At 40.8% G+C, this 23020-nt stretch overlaps 2 protein-coding genes across 5 annotated transcripts in view; both read right to left on the bottom strand.

The window, feature by feature from the left end:
* csnk1g2b (casein kinase 1, gamma 2b) overlaps nt 1–16262 on the bottom strand; it is a 39104-nt gene extending 22842 nt beyond the window's left edge. For 3 of the 4 annotated variants that reach the window (XM_039002481.1, XM_039002478.1, XM_039002480.1), the window contains exons 1-2: nt 16139–16262; nt 12673–13443 (exon numbers count right to left, since the gene is read on the bottom strand). In XM_039002481.1, the coding sequence (XP_038858409.1) occupies nt 12673–12900 (228 nt within the window). In that variant the 5' untranslated portion in view covers nt 12901–13443; nt 16139–16262. Of the gene's footprint in view, nt 1–12672; nt 13444–15948; nt 16062–16138 lie in introns of those variants that run through there. The other variant, XM_039002479.1, reaches the window with a different exon arrangement.
* Nucleotides 16263–17626: 1364 nt separating this feature from the next.
* LOC120055205 (diencephalon/mesencephalon homeobox protein 1-B-like) lies at nt 17627–19816 on the bottom strand. Its single transcript, XM_039003125.1, has 3 exons — nt 19651–19816; nt 19247–19422; nt 17627–18079 (listed from the first exon to the last, which is right to left on the bottom strand). Exons 1-3 carry the CDS (start codon nt 19814–19816, stop codon nt 17627–17629), a joined length of 795 nt encoding a protein of 264 aa, XP_038859053.1.
* Nucleotides 19817–23020: the final 3204 nt, after the last annotated feature.

The following is a 23020-nucleotide window of genomic DNA, read 5'->3' as shown; positions in this document are numbered from 1 at the left end:
GACACCCACCATGTCAGACTGTTCTGAAATCTTTTTTTGTAGTTAGAAATAGATAAGATTAGGCCTACCGACCAGCGCAACGGTCTAAGGCACTGCATCACAGTGCTAGAGACGTCACTACGGACACGTGTTTCGGGGGACGCATTGCTCTCGACCTTCGCCTCTCCCGAGTCCGTACTGGAGTTGCAGCAATGGGACAATACTAACTACCAAATGGATATCACGAAAAAGGGCTAAAAAGTACTAAAATAAAATAAAGTTAAGATTAGCATTCCGGCAACTTTATTTTGTTGAGATTGTATTTGATCTCTGGGAAATTAAGCTCATTGATTGCACCCAAATTGGCCATTCTAATTTATAGGATTCACATAATATTAAAATAAATAGAGGTCGACCGATTATGATTTTTCAACGCCGATACAGATAATTGGAGGACCAAAAAAAGCCGATACCGATTAAAAATCGGCCATTTTTTAAAAATGTATTTGTAATAATGACAATTACAACAATACTGAATGAACACTTATTTTAACTTAATATAATACATCAATAAAATCTATTTAGCCTCAAATAAATAATGAAACATGTTCAATTTGGTTTAAATAATGCAAAAACTAAGTGTTGGAGAAGAAAGTAAAAGTGCAATATGTGCCATGTAAGAAAGCTAACGTTTAAGTTCCTTGCTCAGAACATGAGAACATATGAAAGCTGGTGGTTCCTTTTAACATGAGTCTTCAATATTCCCAGGTAAGAAGTTTTAGGTTGTAGTTATTATAGGAATTATAGGACTATTTCTCTCTATACGATTTGTATTTCATATACCTTTGACTATTGGATGTTCTTATAGGCACTTTAGTATTGCCAGTGTAACAGTATAGCTTCCATCCCTCTCCTCGCCGCTACCTGGGCTCGAACCAGGAACACATCGACAACAGCCACCCTCGAAGCAGCGTTACCCATGCAGAGCAAGGGGAACAACTACTCCAAGTCTCAGAGCGAGTGACGTTTGAAACGCTATTAGCGCGCACCCCGCTAACTAGCTAGCCATTTCACATCGGTTACACCAGCCTAATCTCGGGAGTTGATAGGCTTGAAGTCCTAAACAGCGCATAAACAATGCTTGAGCCAGGCGGCCCAAACTGCGTGCAATGAACGCAAGAGAAGTGACACAATTTCACCTGGTTAATATTGCCTGCTAACCTGGATTTCTTTTAGCTAAATATGCAGGTTTAAAAATATATACTTCTGTGTATTGATTTTAAGAAAGGCATTGATGTTTATGGTTAGGTACGCGTTGGAGCAACGACAGTCCTTTTTCGCGAATGCGCACTGCATCGATTATATGCAACGCAGGACACGCTAGATAAACTAATAATATCATCAACCATGTGTAGTTATAACTAGTGACTATGATTGATTGATTGTTTTTTATAAGATAAGTTTAATGCTAGCTAGCAGCTTCTGTGGCTTCTTACTGCATTCGCATAACAGGCAGGCTCCTCGTGAGGCAGGTGGTTAGAGCGTTGGACTAGTTAACCGTAAGGTTGCAAGATTGAATCCCTGAGCTGACAAGGTAAAAATCTGTCGTTCTGTCCCTGAACAAGGCAGTTAACCCACCGTTCCTAGGCCGTCATTGAAAATAAGAATGTGTTCTTAACTGACTTGCCTAGTTAAATAAAGGTGCAACAAAAAAAACTAATTTTGCAAATAAAATGTTTTTGTTTTTTTTACAGCAAAATCGGCATCCAAAATTACCGATTTCCGATTGTTATGAAAACTTGAAAATCGGCCCTAATTAAATCGGCCATTCCGATTAATCGGTCGACGTCTAATAAATATAGTAACCAAACATCCAATTTTGGACCAAACCATTGAGTAATCCAATGAAATGGTCAAAAGCCACCCACGCCCCCCAATCACCAGTATATAGTATCACTTCTCCATGTCTGACAAGTAGTATGGAGCTTCTTTAGTATAATTTACATTATTTGTGAATTTTAAAACATACAATCCACTTGCAGTGAAGCCATACAACATTTACATAACGTTTTAGGCATCTAGCAGAGGCTCCAATCCAGAGCAACCGACAAGAACCCCGCTCAAGGGCACATCGATGGATCCCCCACCCAGACGACTCTGGGGGCCCGAGGCAGCGGCCCAGTGCTCCCAACCACCAGGCCACCCTCAAAACAGGCATTGGCTGTAACAACCTTTTTTAGAGTCATAAAAAAATATGTATTTTTTTACCCGCCATTTTACCCCTCAATCAGCAATTTCACTCACACTCATCTCCAGTTCCACATTCAAACCCTCGGTTTCCCTCATCCCATCCATCTCTGCTGGCTACTCCATCTGGATTTCTACACACCATATAGAGTATATTTCAACTATGCTGTGATGTTGAACATACAAGTTCAATCTAAATCGAATATAGAATCTGATTGAGAGTTAAATAATAATTAAGATAAATAATTCTGCAAAGAGCAGTGTTTCCGCTGCATATATGGCGCTGCATCACGGCAAAATGATTGCTGCCGCCCCCAAAGAAATATGGAACATGAAAATATATTTCTGCCGAGGCGCAATTTGAAGATGCTAGAACTGTCCACATTAACTTTTCCTCTGCAAACAAAAAGAGTAATGAACAGAAACAGACAACCCCATAGTAGAATAGTTTATCCATTTACCTAGTCGGCTTGTTGTGTGTTCTATAAGAGAAAAATATTAGAGGCGCATTGAAGTTACAGTGCATTCGGAAAGTATTCAGACCCCTGGACTTATTCCACATTTTTTTACGTTACAGCCTAATTCTAAAATGTATCAAATTAAATGTTTTACTCATCAATCTACACACAATACCCCATAATGACAAAGTGAAACAGTTTGACATTTTTGCTAATTTATTAAAAAGAAAAAACAGAAATACCTTATTTACATAAGTATTCAGACCCTTTGCTATGAGACTCGAAATTGAGCTCAAGTGCATCGTTTCCATTGATCATCCTTGAGATGTTTCTACAACTTGGAGTCCACCTGTGGTGAATTCAATTAATTGGACAGGTACACACCTGTCTATATAAAAGGTCCCACAGTTGACAGTGCATGTCAGAGCAAAAACCAAGCCATGAGGTCAAAGGAATTGTTCGTAGAGCTCCGAGACAGGATTGTGTCGAGGCACAGATCTGGGGAAGGGTACAAAAACATTTCTGCAACATTTCTTGGGGACCTTCAGAGTGGCCTACATCATTCTAAAATGGAAGAAGTTTGGAACCACCAAGACTCTTCCGGGTTCTTGGTCAGGGAGGTGACCAAGAACTCGATGATAACTCGGACAGAGCTCTAGAGTTCCTCTGTGGAGATGGGAGAACCTTTCAGAAGGACAACCATCTCTGCAGCACTCCACCAAATCAGGCCTTTATGTTAGTGGTCAGACGGAAGCCACTCCTCAGTAAAAGGTACATACATTACAGCCCGCTTGGAGTTTGCCAAAAAGCACCTAAAGGACACTCAAACCATGAGAAACAAGATTCTCTGGTCTGATGAAACCAAGATTGAACTCTTTGGCCTGAATGCCAAGCGTCACGGAGGAAACCAGGCACCATCCTACGGTGAAGCATGGTGGTGGCAGCCACGGCCAAAGCCCGGACTTGAACACGATGAAACATCTCTGGAGACCTGAAAATAGCTGTACAGCGACACTCCCCATCCAACCTGACAGAACTTGAGAGGATCTGCAGAGAAGAAATGGGAGAAACTTCCCAAATACAGGTGTGCCAAGCTTGTAGCGTCATACCCAAGAAGACTTGAGGCTGTAATATCTGCCAGAGGTGCTTCAAAAGTACTGAGTAGAGTCTGAATAGTTTTGTAAATATGATTTTCAAAAAAATGATGGGGTATTCTGTGTAGATTAATGAGGGAAAATGTCATCAATTTTAGAATAAGGCTGTAACGTAACAAATTGTGAAAAAGTCAAGGGGTCTGAATAGTTTCCGAATGTACAAACTTTTTGGGCGACCCAACAAAATTCACATAGAAATGTGAGTTATAAATCTGTCACTCATTGAAAGCAAGTCTAAGAAGCGGTAGATATTTTCTATGTGCGATATTTCTATGCTTCCCGTTTGTAAGTTTAGTTTTTGCATTTTTTACTTTATCACAAACTGAAATTAGGTGAACTATTCAAATTTCTGCAACCAGAAAATGGCAGAGTGCTTTCTGCATAGTGCATCTTTGAGAACAAATTGTTCTCCAGTTGACAGATTACATTTCCAATATCCCCATCCAAGTGATAATTCTGTAAGAGTTATATGAAGGCCAAGTAGTATGAAGCTATGGCTTAGAGTATTGCTTCTTCATCCTTTGTAAAGTATTCCCAGTGAAACTGGTGATGTTTTTTTCCCCCTGTTCAGAGAAATTAGCCACTGAAGTCACATACATTATTTAGCATAATTTACTGTTAAAGTAACAACCACTAAATGCCGTTGTTCCTGCTACTGCAGGGCTACACATTGCAACCATTTTAAATCGCATATGCACCTAAATATTTTGCTGTGCGACATGGACATTTTATTTAGGAACACCAGTGTGCCTTGGAATTATAAAAAATGTTAAATCACCCAGATGATTTTTGTTGTAATGATCACTTCACTGTAGCGCAGCCAGAGTGCCATGGTGCATACACTGAACTCAGATTCCTGACCATCATGCTTGTGCTCCTAAATGTCTGTGTGTGCTCCTACATTTTTGTAGTGTGCTCCTGCCATATTCTTGTCCCAAAGATTAAGCCATGCTAGTCTTAGTACACATGGTCGATACAGTGAAACAGTGAATGACTCATGAAATCAGTAATTGTTCCATTGTTCCATCCGCTCCAATGTTACTTGGATAACTGTGGCGCTGACTTTGGGGCACACATGCATTTATTAGACAAAACCTATACAGGGTGCTCTCTGGTGCCCCGGCCACTTTTGGTGACCCTTCGTGGCACTCATTCGAATTTCTGCCCCTATCAACTTTCAATGGAAGTTTCTGTGCCTACCATGGTGACCACGGGTAATGGGGAAATCAGGGTTCGATTCCAAAGAGGGAGCCTTGAGAAACAGCTACTACTTCCAAGAAAGGCAGCAGGCACACAAATGATCCACTCCCGATTCAGGGAGGTGGTGATAAAAAAATCCAATACAGGACTCTTTTGGGTCCCTGTAATTGGAATGAGTACACTTTAAATCCTTTAATGAGGGTCCATTACTGATGTTAAGGAGCTATGTTTAGAAGCATTTTTACAGTGGTCAAAAACTTCTGAAAGTATCATTGTTTTAACAGTAAAATTTGACTGCATGTTGTACATTGTCCATCGGTGTGACAATGTCCTATTGGGTGACGCCAAAAAATAAAAGGTGCTGTCTTGGACAACAGCCACCCTCGAAGCAGTGTTACCCACAACTACTTCAAGTCTCAGAGCGAGTGACGTTTGAAAGGCTATTAGCGCGCACCCCGCTAACTAGCTAGCCATTTCACATCGGTTACACCAGCCTAATCTCGGGAGTTGATAAGCTTGAAGTCATAAACAGCGCAATGCTTGAAGCATTGTGAAGAGGTGCTGGCAAAACGCACGAAAAGTGCTGTTTGAATGAATGCTTACGAGCCTGCTGGTGCCTACCATCGCTCAGTCAGACTGCTCTATCAAATCATATACTTAATTATAACATAATAACACACAGAAACACGAGCCTTAGGTCATTAATTTGGTCGAATCCGGAAACTATCATCTCGAAAACAAAACATCTATTTTTTCAGTGAATTACGGAACCGTTGCGTATTTTATCGAACGGGTGGCATCCATAAGTCTAAATATTCCTGTTACATTGCACAACCTTCAATGTTATGTCATAATTACGTAAAATTCTGGCAAATTAGTTCGCAACGAGCCAGGCGGCCCAAACTGTTGCATATACCCTGACTCTGCGTGCAATGAACGCAAGAGAAGTGACACAATTTCACCTGGTTAATATTGCCTGCTAACCTGGATTTCTTTTAGCTAAATATGCATGTTTAAAAATATATACTTCTGTGTATTGATTGTAAGAAAGGCATTGATGTTTATGGTTAGGTACAGTCGTGCAACGATTGTGCGTTTTTCGCAAATGCGCTTTTGTTAAATCATCCCCCGTTTGGCGAAGTTGGCTGTCTTTGTTAGGAAGAAATAGTCTTCACACAGTTCGCAACGAGCCAGGCAGCCCAAACTGCTGCATATAACCTGACTCTGTTGCAAGAGAAGTTACACAATTTTCCTAGTTAAAAGAAATTCATGTTAGCAGGCAATATTAAGTAAATATGCAGGTTTAAAAATATATACTTGTGTATTGATTTTAAGAAAGGCATTGATGTTTATGGTTAGGTACACGTTGGAGCAACGACAGTCCTTTTTCGCAAATGCGCACCGCATCGATTATATGCAACGCAGGACACGCTAGATAAACTAGTAATATCATCAACCATGTGTAGTTATAACTAGTGACTGATTGATTGATTGTTTTTTATAAGATAAGTTTAATGCTAGCTAGCAACTTACCGTGGCTTCTTACTGCATTCGCGTAACAGGCAGGCTCCTTGTGGAGTGCAATGTAAGGCAGGTGGTTAGAGCGTTGGACTAGTTAACCGGAAGGTTGCAAGATTGAATCCCCGAGCTGACAATGTAAAAATCTGTCGTTCTGCCCCTGAACAAGGCAGTTAACCCACCGTTCCTAGGCCGTCATTGAAAATAAGAATGTGTTCTTTAACTGACTTGCCTAGTTAAAGGTGTAAAAAAATATATAATTTTTTAATTATCGGCCAAATCGGTGTCCAAAAATACCGATTTCCTACTGTTATGATTCCGATTAATCGGTCAACCTCTACACCACACTGCCAGGTCTCGGACCTCCTCTCTATAGGCTGCCTCATCACCGTCGTGTCGTCAGCAAACTTGATGATGGTGTTGGAGTCTTACGCAGCCACGCAGTTGTGGGTGAACAGGGAGTACAGGAGGAGACTAAGCACACACCCCTGAGGGGCTCCCATGTTGAAGGTGGATGTGTTGCCTACCCTCACCACCAGGAAACACATCAGGAATTCCAGCATCCAGTTGCAGAGGGTTCGGTCCCAGGGTCCTGAGCTTGGAGGGGACTGTGGTATAGAATGCTGAGCTGTAGTCAATGAACAGCATTCTTACATACTGTAGGTGTTCCTTTTGTCCAGGTGGGTAAGGGCAGTGTGGAGTGCAATAGATATTGCGTCGTCTGTGGATCTGTTGCAGCGAAATGGGAATTGGAGTGGGTCCAGGGTGATGGTGTTGATGTGAGCCATGACCAGCCTTTCAAAATATTTCATGGCTATAGCATTTCTTGGCGTTCTTGGGCATGGGGACTATGGTGGTCTCCTTGAAACAAGTTGGTATTACAGACCGGGTTTATTGTTACAAAGTGGGATTAAAATGGATTTAATTGTCAACAATCTACTGCAAAATACTATAATGTCAAGGAGGAAGATTTTAGATAAGTTGTATAAGTATTCCGCCCCTAAAATTAATTAAGGAGTAACATTTGGCTTAACAAATCAAATAATAAGTTACATGGACTTACTGTGTGAAATAGGGGTTGACATGAGTTGATTGACTAACACTTCCTCTGTCCTCCATACATCCATCTGTAAGGTCCCTCAGTCAAGTATTGCATTTCAAGCACAGATTCAACTACTAAAACAAGGGAGCTTTTGAAAAGCCTCAAAGAAGGGTAGTGATTGGTAATAATAACAAATCAGATATTAAATATTTATTTTAGCAAGGTATTTATTTGCTTGGGGTGACAGGTAGCCTAGTGGTTAGAGCGTTGGGCCAGTAACCGAAAGGTTGCTAGATCGAATCCCCGAGCTGACAAGGTAAAAATCTGTCATTCTGCCCCTGAACAAGGCAGTTAACCCACTGTTCCTAGGCCGTCATTGTAAATAAGAATTTGTTCTTAACTGACTTGCCTAGTTAAATAAAAAGGTAAAAAAATATATTTATTTATTTATTAAAAGTCTAGTTAATTATGCTGTGGATTATACAGTCTAAAAAACATTAAGGACACCTGCTCTTTCCATGACAGACTGACCAGGTAAAACCTATGATCCCTTATTGATGTCACCTGTTAAATCCACTTCAATCAGTATAGATGAAGGGGGAGACAGGTTCAAGAAGGATTTCTAAACCTTGAGACAATTGAGACATGGATTGCGTGTGTGCCAGTCAGAGGGTGAATGGCCAAGACAAAAAAAGTTCATTTGAATGGGGGTATAGTAGTAGGTGCCAGGTGCACCAGTTTGTGTCAAGAACTGCAACGCTGCTGGGATTTTCACACTCAAGTTTCCCATATATATCAAGAATGATTCACCACCCAAAGGACATTCAGATAACTTGACACACAACTGTGGGAAGCATTGGAATCAACATGGGCCAGCATCCCTTTGGAACGCTTGACACCTTGTAGAGTCCTTGCCCCAACGAATTGAGGCTGTTCTGAGGGCAGGAGGGGGGCGGGGGGGGGGGGGGGCAACTTAATTAGGAAGGCGGTCCTAATGTTTGGTATACTCAATGGATATAAGGGCAGTTTGTGGGACTGGTAACAGATAAAGACTGACTGACGCTGTTGAAAAGCAGTTCTTGAGGAGAAACGACCACATCGGATGTCCAAGGAAAACAAGGCTTGGATGGCTGCAGGTCAAGTTGTCTAGTCCCTGTGTCCTTTTGTGGACAACAGGGGGAGGAGGTACCATTTCATAGAGCCTGTGCTGGCAGATTAAAGGGTGTAACATTAATACAAAGCATGAGCTTATATAAAAAATGTAAAAAATAATCGAGTTGTATGTTTATTCTGTTACCCAGTAGGTGATTTATTTCAGTCATTAATGATCTAGAAAGAAATGACTAAAACATACATTTGAAATGGAGTGCAGTGTCATTTTTCTGGTCTCTTTTGGGACCCTGTCACATCCATAACAACATTTTTCTCTAGCCTTATTATGAAAGCGCAAATACTTCTATAAATTGTTGAGGTCTGCCAATGAAAATACATTTTCAAATAAAGAATTCTAAATTGTAACTATTCAAGATACTGGCGATTTCTTGTTTGAGGTACACTGCATTTTCAGACGACAACAAAAGTTTGGTGAAGAAATGTTTAATTTATAAACACTTATTTTGCACAGAGTCACATCCATAACGGAGAATGTCACATCCATAACGGTCAACTTCTTTAAAGTATATGACAATTTTTATATTTTCATCATTGTTGTTCATGTGTGGATCGAAGCCTTACTTTCAAAGTGGCTATTAACATTTTAACCTAAGACTTAGCGATTCACAGACATTTGCTGATGTGTCCATTCTCCCAAAAATGCCTGTCCATTTCCGTCACATCCATAACGCAAGTTGTTGTTCCGTTACTTCAAAGTGGTATAAGTTAGAATTTTGTAATTTTGTCTACACTTCCCCTATAGGGTTCTACAAATATACAGTACATTCGGAAAGTATTCAGACCCCTTCTAGATCTCACATTTTGTTAAGTGACAACCTTAATCTCAAATTGATTAAATAAAAACATTTCCTCAATCTACACACAATACCCCACAATGACAAAGCGAAAACAGGTTTAGACATCTTTGCAAATAAAACAGAAATACCTTATTTACACAAGTATTCAGACCCTTTGCTATGAGACTCGGGTGCATCCGGTGTCTAATGCTCATCCTTGAGATGTTTCTACAACTTGATTGGACTCCACCTGTGGCAAATTCAATGAATTGGACATGATTTGGAAAGGCACACACCTGTCTACATAAAGGTCCCACAGTTGACAGTGCATGTCAGAGCAAAAACCAAGCCATGAGGTCGAAGGAATTGTCAGTAGTGCGCTGAGGCAGGATTGTAGTTGTAGCATCATGCTGTGGGGATGTTTTTCAGCAGCAGAGACTGGGAAACTAGTCAGGATCGAGGGAAAGATGAACGGAGCAAAGTACAAAGAGATCCTTGATGAAAACCTGCTCCAGAGCGCTCAGGACCTCATACTGGAGCGAAGATTCACCTTCCAACAGGACAACAAGCCTAAGCACACAGGCAACGCAGGAGTGGTTTCGGGACTAGTCTCTGAACGTCCTTGAGCGGCCCAGCCAGAGCCCGGACTTGAACCCGATCGCACATCTCTGGAGACCTGAAAATAGCTGTGCAGCGACACTCCCCATCCAACCAGACATCTTTCTAGATCTGCAGAGAAGAATGGGAGAAACTGCCCGAATACAGGGTTGCCAAGCTTATAGAGCCATACCCAAGAAGACTCAAGGCTGTAATCGCTGCCAAAGGTGCTTCAACAAAGTACTGAGTAAAGGGTCTGAATACTTATGTAAATGTGATAATTATTTTTAATACATTTGCTAAAAATTCTAAACCCATTTTTGCTTTATCATTATGGGGTGTTGTGTGTAGATTGAGAGGGGGAAAAAAAACATTTAATCCATTTTAGAATAAGGCTGTAACATAAAATGTGGAAAAAGTGGTCTGAATACTTCCCGAATGCACTGTACACATTAACATTTATGCCTGATAAGTCAATTTTGTGAGACATTTTGTGTGCAAATGTCATATCCGTAATGCTGAAATTGCCCTTACTCATTGTTAGGAAGAATGATGGTTTAAAAATCAGATGATTTTATGAATCCCATAAATTAAAAATGTACTAGCTTAATTTCTCAGATGAAATTACATTATCAGTTTCTAACTACAGAAATGATTTTTGCACAATCTGATATGGTGGGTGTCGAAATCCTATGTCCTTGTGCATGAGGGGGAAGAACCCATGTTTGAGTGACCAGGGAGGGGAACGCACAAACATGTGGACAGCTGCACTAGACTGGAGGTCAGCCAGGGGAGCTAAAGCAAAACACACCACTCATGCCCAAACTTAGGTCAGAGGAGTTCACATGGGTCAAAGCCTCAGAGGAGAGGACACAAGTCAAACCAGCAGCACATAAAAGCCTAAAGTACCCTGGAGAAAAACAATCTTGCGGGCAGTAATGCCCAGTAACAGTTCAGTAATGCCATTATCTGTTGCCTGGCTGAACAGGTCCATGCTGCTTGCTAGCTGATGAGATCAATCAACGGGGCACAATGCCATTGCCCTAATTAGGAAAGGTGAGAGAGTAGCTAGCTAGTAACTACCACCATTGAAACAAATTATTTGGTCCACTTCAAATGTACTCATGGAGCAACAGTGATGTTACGGATGTTACGGAAATAATGCTAGAGCCGGATATAAAATGGACATGATGAGGATAAAAATACCCAAAACAGATGGAACGTTTCAGACAGAGAGGAGAAGCAGCGCAGCGGAGGATTTCAGAAGTAAAAGAGATTTAAATTACAGCGCTAACCTCGGCTTTCAATGCGGTTAGCAAAGCCTTCAATATGTGTCTAGTCAGAGATAATGACCTCCCTGGGAGATACAAATGTAAAGATAATCATACACGGTCCAGTGTGGCTGTGTAGGTGTTGACGCCAAGCCCACACTCGAGTGCAGCGTTCAGACGCCATTTCTGACAAACAACCTCTCTCGTAGGGTGCAGAGTTACACCAAGGCCTTTTTCCAAGAGACTTCTAATTGGCAACTTTAAATGACCCCATTAAAACATATGGATATACCAGCGTTTACAGTGACATTCAGGCTTCTACATGACTGGAGGAAAACAGAAACTTAAAATGTTGCAGAGGAAGCTCAATTTCTGGCTGGCTTCCCTTCACCAATCAGAAAATAAATGGGTCTTGCCATTTCATGTGGTTTCCCAGACCCACGCTCTGTATATTGCAGAGGAAGCTCAATTTCTGGCCCGGCCTCCCTTCACCAATCAGAAAATAAATGGGTCTTGCCATTTCATGTGGTTTCCCAGACCCACTCTCTGCAGGCTGCAGAATTAAAATCTTGACTTGCAACCTCTGAGCCCCCTATGCTGGTTTACCCTGAGATTCCATTTCATCTTTGAGATAAAAGGTAAGAACCCTACTGTGTGTGTGTACATGCATGCACACATCACCATGAGACAGTACTGTAGTTGACTTGTTCTCATAGTGATATTGTGCAACAATTCCCTTACCTCCCTCAAGGAGTTCTAGTGGGCGTTTCTCTGTCGTGTATATCATGACCTGGGAAGTTAATTATTTTTCCTTCTCTTTAATATAATACAAATTGAGCATGGTTGACTCATTAACAGTGCATGGGACCAAGCTACAGATAAGTAAATATTTTCCTGTGGGGGAAAGACACATTGTCAGCACTAAAATGTTTCCTGTCTCTTAAAGGTCAACAAGTCATCAGGGGTGGGGTGTTCAGCTGCTGTAAGGAAACTGGATTCAATTACCTTGGCCAAACTACAGTAACACAATTCCAAAAAAAAACAAAAAAAATGAATGTCACAATGCAGCAAACCAATGGCAAGCTGCACTAGTTGTAGTGAAGTAGTGTAGAGGAATGTTAGATTTGAGGGGATGGCAAAATATAGACCTACAGTATGTAATTTGAAAAAGACAGTGGTGAGGATGATTAATGTAGGAGTGCATCCAAACAGAAACACACCACAGCCATGCCGTTTAGTCAAACATGTTGGCCTTACCAATTTGATGGCCACATATTCGTTGGTGTAGAGGTTCTTCCCCAGCCGCAGCTCTCCAAAATTGCCACAGCCAATCTTTTTTCCGACACGGAAGTTTGGGCCAACCATAAGAACCCCAGAGTTGGTCCCTGTACCCCGGCCCCCATGTCCAGTCCTGCTGCCAGCTGCCTTAGACATCTTTTTCCCTTCCTCTGTCTCTCCTTTACTCCCCTTCTTGTCAAAATCCATAAGCTTGTGATACCCTGGCCTCTCCACGATTACTCTCCGGCCATGCAAATCACAGAGGGGCCAAAACAACCAGGACTCTTAAGGGAGGGGGAAGGCGATACAAAGACAGAGGAAAGGTGTTGTATAGAAATATGCAGTGTATTAAAAGCCACTTCCACAGGGGTAAAACTGCAACCAAAACACACAGTATGTCTATCTGCCAATGTTGTACTGTCCCCTTCTTGTTTATGGTGGTCGACTCCTTTCTTCTCTGTTTGTCCAACTCCAGTCTCAGAGTAGCATGTCCCGGCCTGAAGTGGGCAGGTTGTGCTAGCATGCACCCACGCACACACAAACACAACAAGCACTTGGAATCCCAGCTACTGGATCCACAACGCAGCTTGGCAACTTTCCCCGGAGCCCCTCATTGCATCCTTCTGGTCACTCTTTGGTAATACAGCAGACATTTTTCATGTTCCAGTGCCACGGCGGAAGAGGCAATGGTGGAGGCAGAGTCAACAATGATGATGAGATACTGCAGTAGAGTTCTGTTAAGTTGGATATCTGAAAAACACAAACAAACTGAATTATCCCTTAGGTGTAACAATCCATTACAGAACATCTTGCCAAATACACATTTGCAGTGGTCAGATATCAATGACATGTCTTTTCTAATTGAAAGCCTTAAAAATGCAGCAATCTGCATGCAACAATAGTCTGAGATAGAATTTTATAAAGCCTAGTATGTTACTGGTAATTCATACATTTCTAGCCTGCAGTAGAAATGGGATCCATTTTCTGAGTGGTACATGCAGTGAATTCAATAAAGCAATCAATACGGGTGGAAACATCACATACTAGACTGAGTGTTGTGATGAGAACAATGCACCCCTTTCCAGGACGTATCATTTTGAATGTCCAAAAACCAACACTATAGGGCTATGGCTTTGGACAAATGGTGTTCCTTGACTATTAGCTATAAAGACTATCAAACATGACTGATTCACAGGAATGTAAAATTTGACAAATTCAACTGGAGTGTGCTACATAGCCTATGCCTTGGTACACTCATCCACAACCTCATCAATATATCAGTTTTCACTGGTAGTGTGATTTGACAGCCTTTGAATAGTTAATAGCATACATGGAGGTTTCTGTATAACCCTGAGGCCCAGCTTCCCTCCCTATCCTTCCCTTGGGAACTGTGATGTTGCTGATACTCATGGAGAGCAGGTAATGCCAGCAATATCAGCAGGCAGCTATGCTTTCCTCAGGAAATGCACTTAAACTGATCAATGACTGCCAAAATGCCTCTCCATCCTGATAGCCTGGAAAACTGATTCACATCAGTTAAGGGGATACATTGAAATGGAGAGGGCAAGCCAAAGGGCTTACCTATATAATATGTTCATCATTGAAATAGCATGTAAAGATAGCAGTAACACACAACATTAACCAATTTAACTTGGCCAATACCCAGTGCAAGCTTTATGCAGTAGTAGAATAAACTCATTTACATGAGTAGAATAGGCTAAATGTAGGAATGTGTGTGCCTTCACCTGTGCAAAGACAAACAGAAGCATGTGTTCAGAGTAGATAAGGTCAATTATTAAAAATCACTGTATCCTCTATGTAGTTGGACAAGTCTTGGTCAATAAAAAGGTCAATCAATGAAATGGAAACGCCATTACTTGCTAAATGTATCCACCACCACAAATTATGAAATTGTGAGAGCACTGAATACATGCTACTTCCATCTCAGTAATGTAAACAGAGTGGGGTAGCAAGTGAGGCTGGTTTTAATAGGAAAAACATATTTAAACCCGGACAGTAAAAATAAAATAATTTGAGTCAGTGTGCTGATACATCTATCTATCTATCTCCAACTGACTTTGTTTAACTGAGAAATTGAAAAGACACAGAAACAGAACTTAACACTACAGTTGACTAACTAAACAGTTGAATATTATTGTCACATTTTTTTTACCTGGCATAAATTGCCAACGTGGTTATGAGTGTAACCACCGCCTTTCATACATAAATTAGCCAGCATGTGTTTACAATATAGTCATCATTCAAGCAATATAAAGATACTAACTAGCTATGAATAATATAGCCTATATGAACCGTTGCATTTAATCCTATTTGGTAGCCAATTTGACACTGAAGAAACAATAAATGCCTGGTCAAATGTTTGCGCGACTAATTTTCACGAGATGTTGTGTTAGCTAGCTATTTGCCTTAGTAACCTGCTATATTCTCTTTCCAAATAGTTGAGTCCTAACAGTAACAGACACACGAAACAATAACGTCTACAGTAAATTAGCTAACAAGTAAGATTAGTGACAAAATATAAAGCTAGCTTATGTGATGAAGACAACTCCACTGGTTAATGAAGGCCTCACATCGAGCTAGCTCGCTAATTTAGCTAGCTCATTATTTTCCTCGCGCAGAGTTCATGCTAGCTACCGAGTTATCTAGTCTGATTATATGGCAGTTGCTGTCAGTTGTGTGGCCCATTTAGGAAAGGTAGCTTAACCTGGTACCCGTACGAAGAGGACAATGCTTGTGATCAGTCTGTAGTTTCCATATTTTTCTACTTGTCAACTCCGTAAATACTCCGCAGAAGTTAAAGAAACGGGAGTCTGATTTTTTTAAAAATCAAATCGTTACAGACTTGCAAGCGAGATAACTAACGTTAGCTACCGTACCGTCCGTAGTGCTACCTAGCTAACTAGCGTGCTGAGGTGAGGTAGCTGACGTGTAATTGGCCAATACTGATACATTATCACCAGCTTGTTTTATTGTCAAACTATTCAAATTGATGATTAGTTAGCTACTCATCGAACATATCCTGGCCTACTAGCTACTTGTTCCCAAAACACACTGATCAGTCACGTACTAGCTAACGTTAGCAAGCTAATGCCGAGTAGAACAAGCTAAAACTGCATACAACATCAAATATTCATTGCCATAACCTTAATTACACATTAATCAAGGCAAACCCTTATAATATTGCAAACACATTATACGAAGTACGTAAAAGCGAATTAACAAAGTGCATTTCACCTAAATTAGCTGCGTTTGTTTTCAGTTCCCAAACATAACATCCGTGGGCAACTCCTTAATCCCTACAACATAAATCCAGTTTGTAGCTAGCTCTTTCCTTAGCTAGGTCGTTAATTTACGGCTAAATGCGATTGCCTTCGGAAAAAAACTCCCCCACTTAACCATGTATCATCAAAGAAACGTATTTTACCTGTCAACGTGTATTTTCAAAGTGGACGTATCAACATGGTCATATATTTACGAGATTTTATCTCTTCTCCCTCGCTAGGTCTTGCTGTCTCTTTAAGTCTCCCAGACGATAAGCAAGCATTCAGCGTCATCTTTCACTCCTACCGTTATCCTTGCGCTGGTAAACTAGCGCACCTTGCTTGAAGAATAGGACCAAAATCCATACAGCTCAATAACCCATGAAAATAGTCGAGTGTGGATGCTGTGGCTCAGTTTCCAGCTATACAATTTATGAAGCACAAATTCTGAGCTTTTGTGAACTACTGGACTGTCATTTGGTAAAGCATAGCAAAATCATGAAACATCAAGAGCATTTGTTTGTCTAACTTTGGTGTCTTGAGGGGGCTATATAACATACTAGACATACAAGTAATTGGCATGTCCTACTGATTTACACAGCATGAGAATTTGGTAAAATATTTCCTCCTCTGCCATGACCCTTATTTCAATCATTTATTGTGCTTTTGACTAGTATATTAGTTCAATCTAACAATCTTCAATCTGAAGCTCTATAGTTGATGTGTGCTGTAGGCCTAAAATCACCATCTGCTACCTCTGGTCACCTGGCTGGTAGCCTCCCGTGCCAGGCTTATTGGGTGTCCTGACACAGGGGTATCTGGTTGGCACTCCCTCCCTGCAAAGAATCTGTTGGAGCACATCCCAGTCATTTACCCTCTGTTCTAACACCTTAACCTCCCATTGCTTGAGTTATTGCCTTCTTCTGCCCCAGACCAGACCCAAACTCAATTGGGTTATTATTTTTCTATTTGCAAAAAGATACAAATGGAAACTAAAAAGATTCAAAATAATTGTATTGACACAAAGTTGAATTATGATTTTATTGCGTATTACCATGAAATTAATGTAGGATAGGCCTAAAGATTCACTGGGGCGGCAGGTTGCCTAGTGGTTAGAGCATTGGGCCAGTAACTGAAAAGTTGCTGGATCGAATCCCTGAGCTGACAAGGTAAAAATCTGTCATTCTGCCCCTGAACAAGGCAGTTAACCAACTGTTCCCCGGTAGGCCATCATTGTAAATAAGAATTTGTTCTTAACTGACTTGCCTAGTTAAATATATATTTTTTAAATCATACCTTGAGACATTACAGAAAATTGTCTTGAACAAATGAATATATGATGTGAAAAAAGTGCCCGAAATCACATCTCAATTCTCTATTCTCCTAAGTGCTTGTCATAAGTAAGTAAAAACTGACTGTAACATCTCTATGCAAATGAAATATGTACCAATCCACTCCTGATTGCGATCAACATACCTTGAGTGTTTCTTAATCAATCTAATCATCTACAGACATAATCACTTGTCAGAGGTCCTTCACACATACATACAGATGTACAGTGTCAAAGTATACAATCAGTAGTTTATGTGTCCGTATTGATACTAGTGCACCAGTGTACCAGTCCCTTTTTGCCATCACACACTGTAGAGAAGTTAAAGACCCAGGTTGGGGTGGGGTACAGCTTTACTGGGAAAGAAAGTCTGAAGGGAAAGGCTGCAGTTTTTACCAACCGGTGGGGCAACTCCTAAGCTGTGTTGCTGTAAAATGGGCCAGAATTTGGGGGTGAAATGTAGGCCAGCTGACAGCATCCCTAAAGCATGATGATGTGGAAGGTGGTTCCGCTCTCCATACACAAAGGGAAAAACGGGAGGATAATGTAATCTTGTGTGGACCTGAGTTGCAATGGCGTCTCCAGGACAAGAAATGGTGGGAGCATCACTGACTTCACAGAGAGGAGCGAATTTGCTTTGTGTTTTGGAGTCCTTAGTAGTGCTCTCTTCCCCTCCTGCCTTGGTCTGATGTGGTTCCTCCAGGCTTTGCTCTCTGCGAAGAGGGGAGCATCGCTGTCCCTTACGAAGCTTTGCTCTTCTGTTCTTGAACCACACCTGGAGGAGCATATTATTTAGTTATTGGTGAAGGGTTGAAGTGTTTATAAAGCTTTTAAAAAGTTATATCTAAAAGCACTACAGCTTTTATATACAGTTCCTTTCAGGAAAGTATTTAGACCCCTTGACTTTTTCCACATTTTGTTACGTTACAGCCTTATTCTAAAATTTATTAAATTGTTTTTTCCCCCCTCACACAATACCCCATAATGACTAAGCACATTTTTGCTCATTTATACAAAATAAAAATATCTCATTTACATAAGTATTCAGACCCTTTACTCTGTACTTTGTTGAAGCACCTTTGGCAGCAATGAAAGCATCTTGGGTGTGACGCTACAAGCTTGGCACACCTGTATTTTGGGAGTTTCTCCCATTCCTCTCTGCAGATCCTCTCAAGCTCTGTCAGGTTGGATGGGGAGAGTTGTGCACAGCTATTTTCACCTCCCTGACCAAGGCCCTTCTACTCCGATTGCTCAGTTTGGCCGGGTGCCCAGCTCTAGGAAGAGTCTTGGTGGTTCCAAACTTTTTCCATTTAAGAATGATGGAGGCCACTGTGTTCTTGGGGACCTTCAATACTGCAGAAATGTTTTGGTACCCTTCCCCAGATCTGTGCCTCGACACAATCCTGTCTCGGAGCTCTACGGACAATTCCTTCGACCTTTTGGCTTGGTGTTTGCTCTGTCATGCAGGTGTGTGCCTTTTCAAATCATGTCCAATCAATTGAATTTACCAGAGGTTGACTCCAATCAAGTTGATGAAACATCAAGGATGATCAATGGAAACAGGATGCACCGGAGGTCAATTTCAAGTCTCATAGCAAAGGGTCTGAATAATTATGTAAATAAGGTATTTCTATTTTTTATTTTTAATACATTTGCAAACATTTCAAAACACCTGTTTTTGCTTTGTCATTATCTGGTATTGTGTGTAGATTGCTGATAAATATTAATAAATAATAATAATAATAATACAAATATTTAATACATTTTCGAATAAGGCTGTAACGTAACAAAATGTGGAAAAAGTCAAGGGGTCTGAATACTTTCCGAAGGCGCTGTATATTACAAGAATAACGTTAGTAAAAGCAGCAGTTCAAATAAATATTATGAATGAATGAATGAATGCACACAGGCTGGTCCTTTTTGAAGAGCGACCTTTACTGACCTGAATGCGAGCTTCAGGCAGGTTGACGCAGACAGCCAGTCTTTCTCTCATGCTTACATCAGGGTACTGGGTCTGTTGGAAGGCTTTCTCTAGAGCCTGTAGCTGGGACACAGTGAAAGCTGTGCGGCTTCGACGCTGCTTTTGCTGGTTCCCATAACGGGCCTCCAGGATCAACTCTGTAGGGACAGTGGAAAAGCCACAACAAGATTAGTGGTAAAACAGCCAGCCAGTTGGCATTTCAGATGTCGGGCTAAATGTGAAAATACCAGCATTTTGGCAGTCTACAAATGTTTTTTAATGTTTTTTTTTGTGTGTGTGTGAAAAAATGTTGCCACCTGCATTTGTTTGATTGCATGCATCGATTGCAGACACTGTCATAAATTAAAGTAGTCTCGTCTAAATACCTGCAAGTCTTTCAGCAACAGAGAACGTGTTAACCGAGGAGGGATTGGCCAATGAATAAACCTGGTACTGGTCTGCCATCTGGTGGTGGTCGAAACAGACGGAGTTGAAGCTGTGTAGAGGATAGACTCCACTGTTGGATCCCCCGCAGAAATTCAAAGCATTCATAGCGCCCCTAAATTAATATAGACAAAATAACCGTTTTTATTTTATTGGCCTTACACCATAATAACTAAGCATACAATTTCGCCTATATAGCTTATTGTACATGTAGGACGCTTGCACTGTGCAAAATTGCACGGTGCAATTTTGATTTACAGTCTAAACTCACTTCAAAAATTAAAAAATACAGGACAAACGGTAAATATACATTTTCAACTTTCTTGATAGTTCAAGGTAATTGAAAGTTATTCTTCTCTAAGCATAAACCATTGCCACTTGATTTAGTGACAATCTGCTGCAGTAGGCTACCAACATACAACTATTTTCAAAATACAGATCAGACAAAAAAACAATATTCCAGTGATGAAGTGTGTAAAAATTCCAGTATTTTTTATTTTACCTGAAAAGCTCACAAAACAGCAGAAATGTAACCGATTCTCGTGCACTTTAGAGGCAAAGAGGTCCACCTATACAGTCCAATACTTTCGAAATGCAGGCCTTATCCTCGTCCACCACGGCATGGATCTAATTCTCCGAAAACCATTCTCACCCACCGACCCACGACTATTTAAGAAGCATTTACTCCAGCTCCCCTCAACCATTAGCCAATAGAAAGAAAGGTATTAGCCTGGATTAGGTGGGATGAGGGAAAAGAGGGGGGTCCAAGGGCTCAAGTTTTTGAAACTATTGAACTTGGGGAGATTTACGCAAAGGATCCCCCCACAATAAACGAGCGTTTCACTCCCTCCCGTTAAAACAATTAAAACAATGTGGTTTGCTAATCTCTGAGGCAGCCCAGATTAAAATAACAGCCTTTGATTGTCCCCTGTTCTCAGCCTCCTTTCTCCTAAACTCCCTGCTTTGTCAATCTCTACTTGGAGGGGGTTTGCTTTGCGGTTTGTTTTGCTAACATACTCCATATTTTGCCCATAAACTGTCAGCCTATGAAATAAAATCTAGACATTGGCCATTAAGACCAATTTCCTAAGGTTCAACTAAACCAGATTCAAGATCTCTTCAGAGAACTATTATCCCACCACAATAAGGAAAATAATTAAACAATTAAGTTTTCCATATTATTGTGCTTTGCCACATTGTCACACTCAAATAATTAAAAACAACATGCAAATGTTTTATTCATAATTTGCATGTAGGTTAGATGGAGTGTTTTTTCAGTAGCACTTGCATAGAACTCACAGCACTTATATTTTTTTTCACAAATGTAGTATTGTGAAAGTAGGCTGTTGAATGCCACACCCTGAAAATCTTTCCAGCCTGCTCTCATAGACTAGACGTAAGGTAGTAAATGTAAATCTAGGACACTCAAATGAGTATGATATGGTTACATTTGGTATGGTTAGATAACACAGAATCTTACTTAAGGAAAAAACAAAGGTAAGGTTGTTGGTCAATGGGTGAATCTCATCAGGGACAACTTTAGCATTTTAGTTCATTAGCAACTTTGCAACTACTTACTACTTTTTAGCTACTTAAAATAAATAATAATAAGTATACTTCTAACCCATATCCCAGTGCTTAATTTGAGCTGGATCCTGCCGGAACAGGATCCGGCATCTCTCAGATTTGACTTGGTTCGTTCCGGCACCTATTTGCCTGGATCCGGTTCCTCTCGCGGCATGATTTATTAATTGAAAACATTATTTTAAAAGCGACCAGAGTTAAATCAAGTTGTCTCCTCGTTATTTCTCCCGCCCCCTAGAAAAACCATAACGTAAAAGTGCAGGGATCCTTCTGTGTAATCACCCTATCCTGCCACACTGATTCCAGACCTGCTCTTCGCTGTGTATCCACCAACATAGTGCTTGGAGCAGGTGCAATTTGGACGAAGGCTCAGTTCAAGAACAAGCAAACTTATAACCCCTGGCTTGTCATGCAAATTTCAAAGCTGGGCTGTACAACATGCAAAAAGGTAGGGAGCTTGGGTCTAGAAAAGACTGGTAGACAAGCCTAAAGAGGACACCCAGGTTATAGTTAACACTCAAAATGAAAAAATAGACACTACAGCCAGTGTTCCAAACAGCCTTACAAGGAGGCTAACCATCACAGCAACATTTCTTGCTTTGAGCAAGAAATTGACTGTCAGGAGTTAAATGGACTTGACATGGGGAGAGACGTTGTGGAAGGTTTTGAAAACTAAGGTAGGAACATATTTTTCCTTTACAAACTTGTTCTGTACTGTGAAGTTAATCTGAATATGTGCTTCATGTTATCACATAGGCAGGAGGTCTATATATTCTCATATGCGTGTTCTGCTAAAAAACAGCTAATTTTCCTCTCTGCCCCATGGCAAAATGAGTAGAATTGCATAAAATTAGGGTACGCACATATAGGTAAGCAGACCATCCCTGCTATAGACTATACGTATGGCGGGTGTTCTGCAGTGATGTCTAAAATGCTGCAAATTAATCAGCACCTTGGAGAGCGCTGTCCGTTTCACCAACATAGATAGTAGGATACTTGGGTGTTCACTCTGTCCTCTGCGCTGCTGCATTGTGTTTGTCACTTTCTCATGCGTTCCTGTATCACAGAGCCGCCTCGATAACCCCCTCTCGCTCTCGCTATGTGTTCAAATTAAGCACTGCCTTACCCTAACCTTAACCCTTTAACCTAACACCTAACCCTAACTCTAACACCTAACACCGAACCCTAACCCTAACACCTAACACCCAACACCTAACATCTAACCCTAACCCTAATCCCTAGCCTATCTAACCCTAACCCTAACCCTAACCCTAACACCTAACTCTAACCCTAACACCTAACCCTAACCCTAATCCCTAGCCTACCTAACGTTAGCCACCTAGCCACCTAGTTAACTACTGTTAATTCCAACAAATTGGAATTCGTAACATATCCTACAAATTGTAATTCGTAACATATTATACGAAATGGCGGACATCCACAAATGAATACATACAGTGCATTAGGAAAGTATTCAGACCCCTTCACTTTTCCGCATTTTGTTACATTAATGTCTTATTTGAAAATGGATCAAATAAAACATTTTCCTCATCAATCTACACACAATACCCCATAATGACAAAGCAAAAACAGGTTTTTAGACATTTTTGCAAATGTATTACAAATAAAAAACAGAAATAACTAAATAAGTATTCAGACCCTTTGCTATGAGACTTGAAATTGAGCTCAGGTGCATCCTGTTTCCGTTGATTATCCTTGAGATGTTTA

Source organism: Salvelinus namaycush, chromosome 10, assembly GCF_016432855.1.
Source record: "Salvelinus namaycush isolate Seneca chromosome 10, SaNama_1.0, whole genome shotgun sequence".
Lineage (NCBI taxonomy): Eukaryota > Metazoa > Chordata > Actinopteri > Salmoniformes > Salmonidae > Salvelinus > Salvelinus namaycush.
This window is presented reverse-complemented; position numbering and strand designations above follow the sequence as displayed.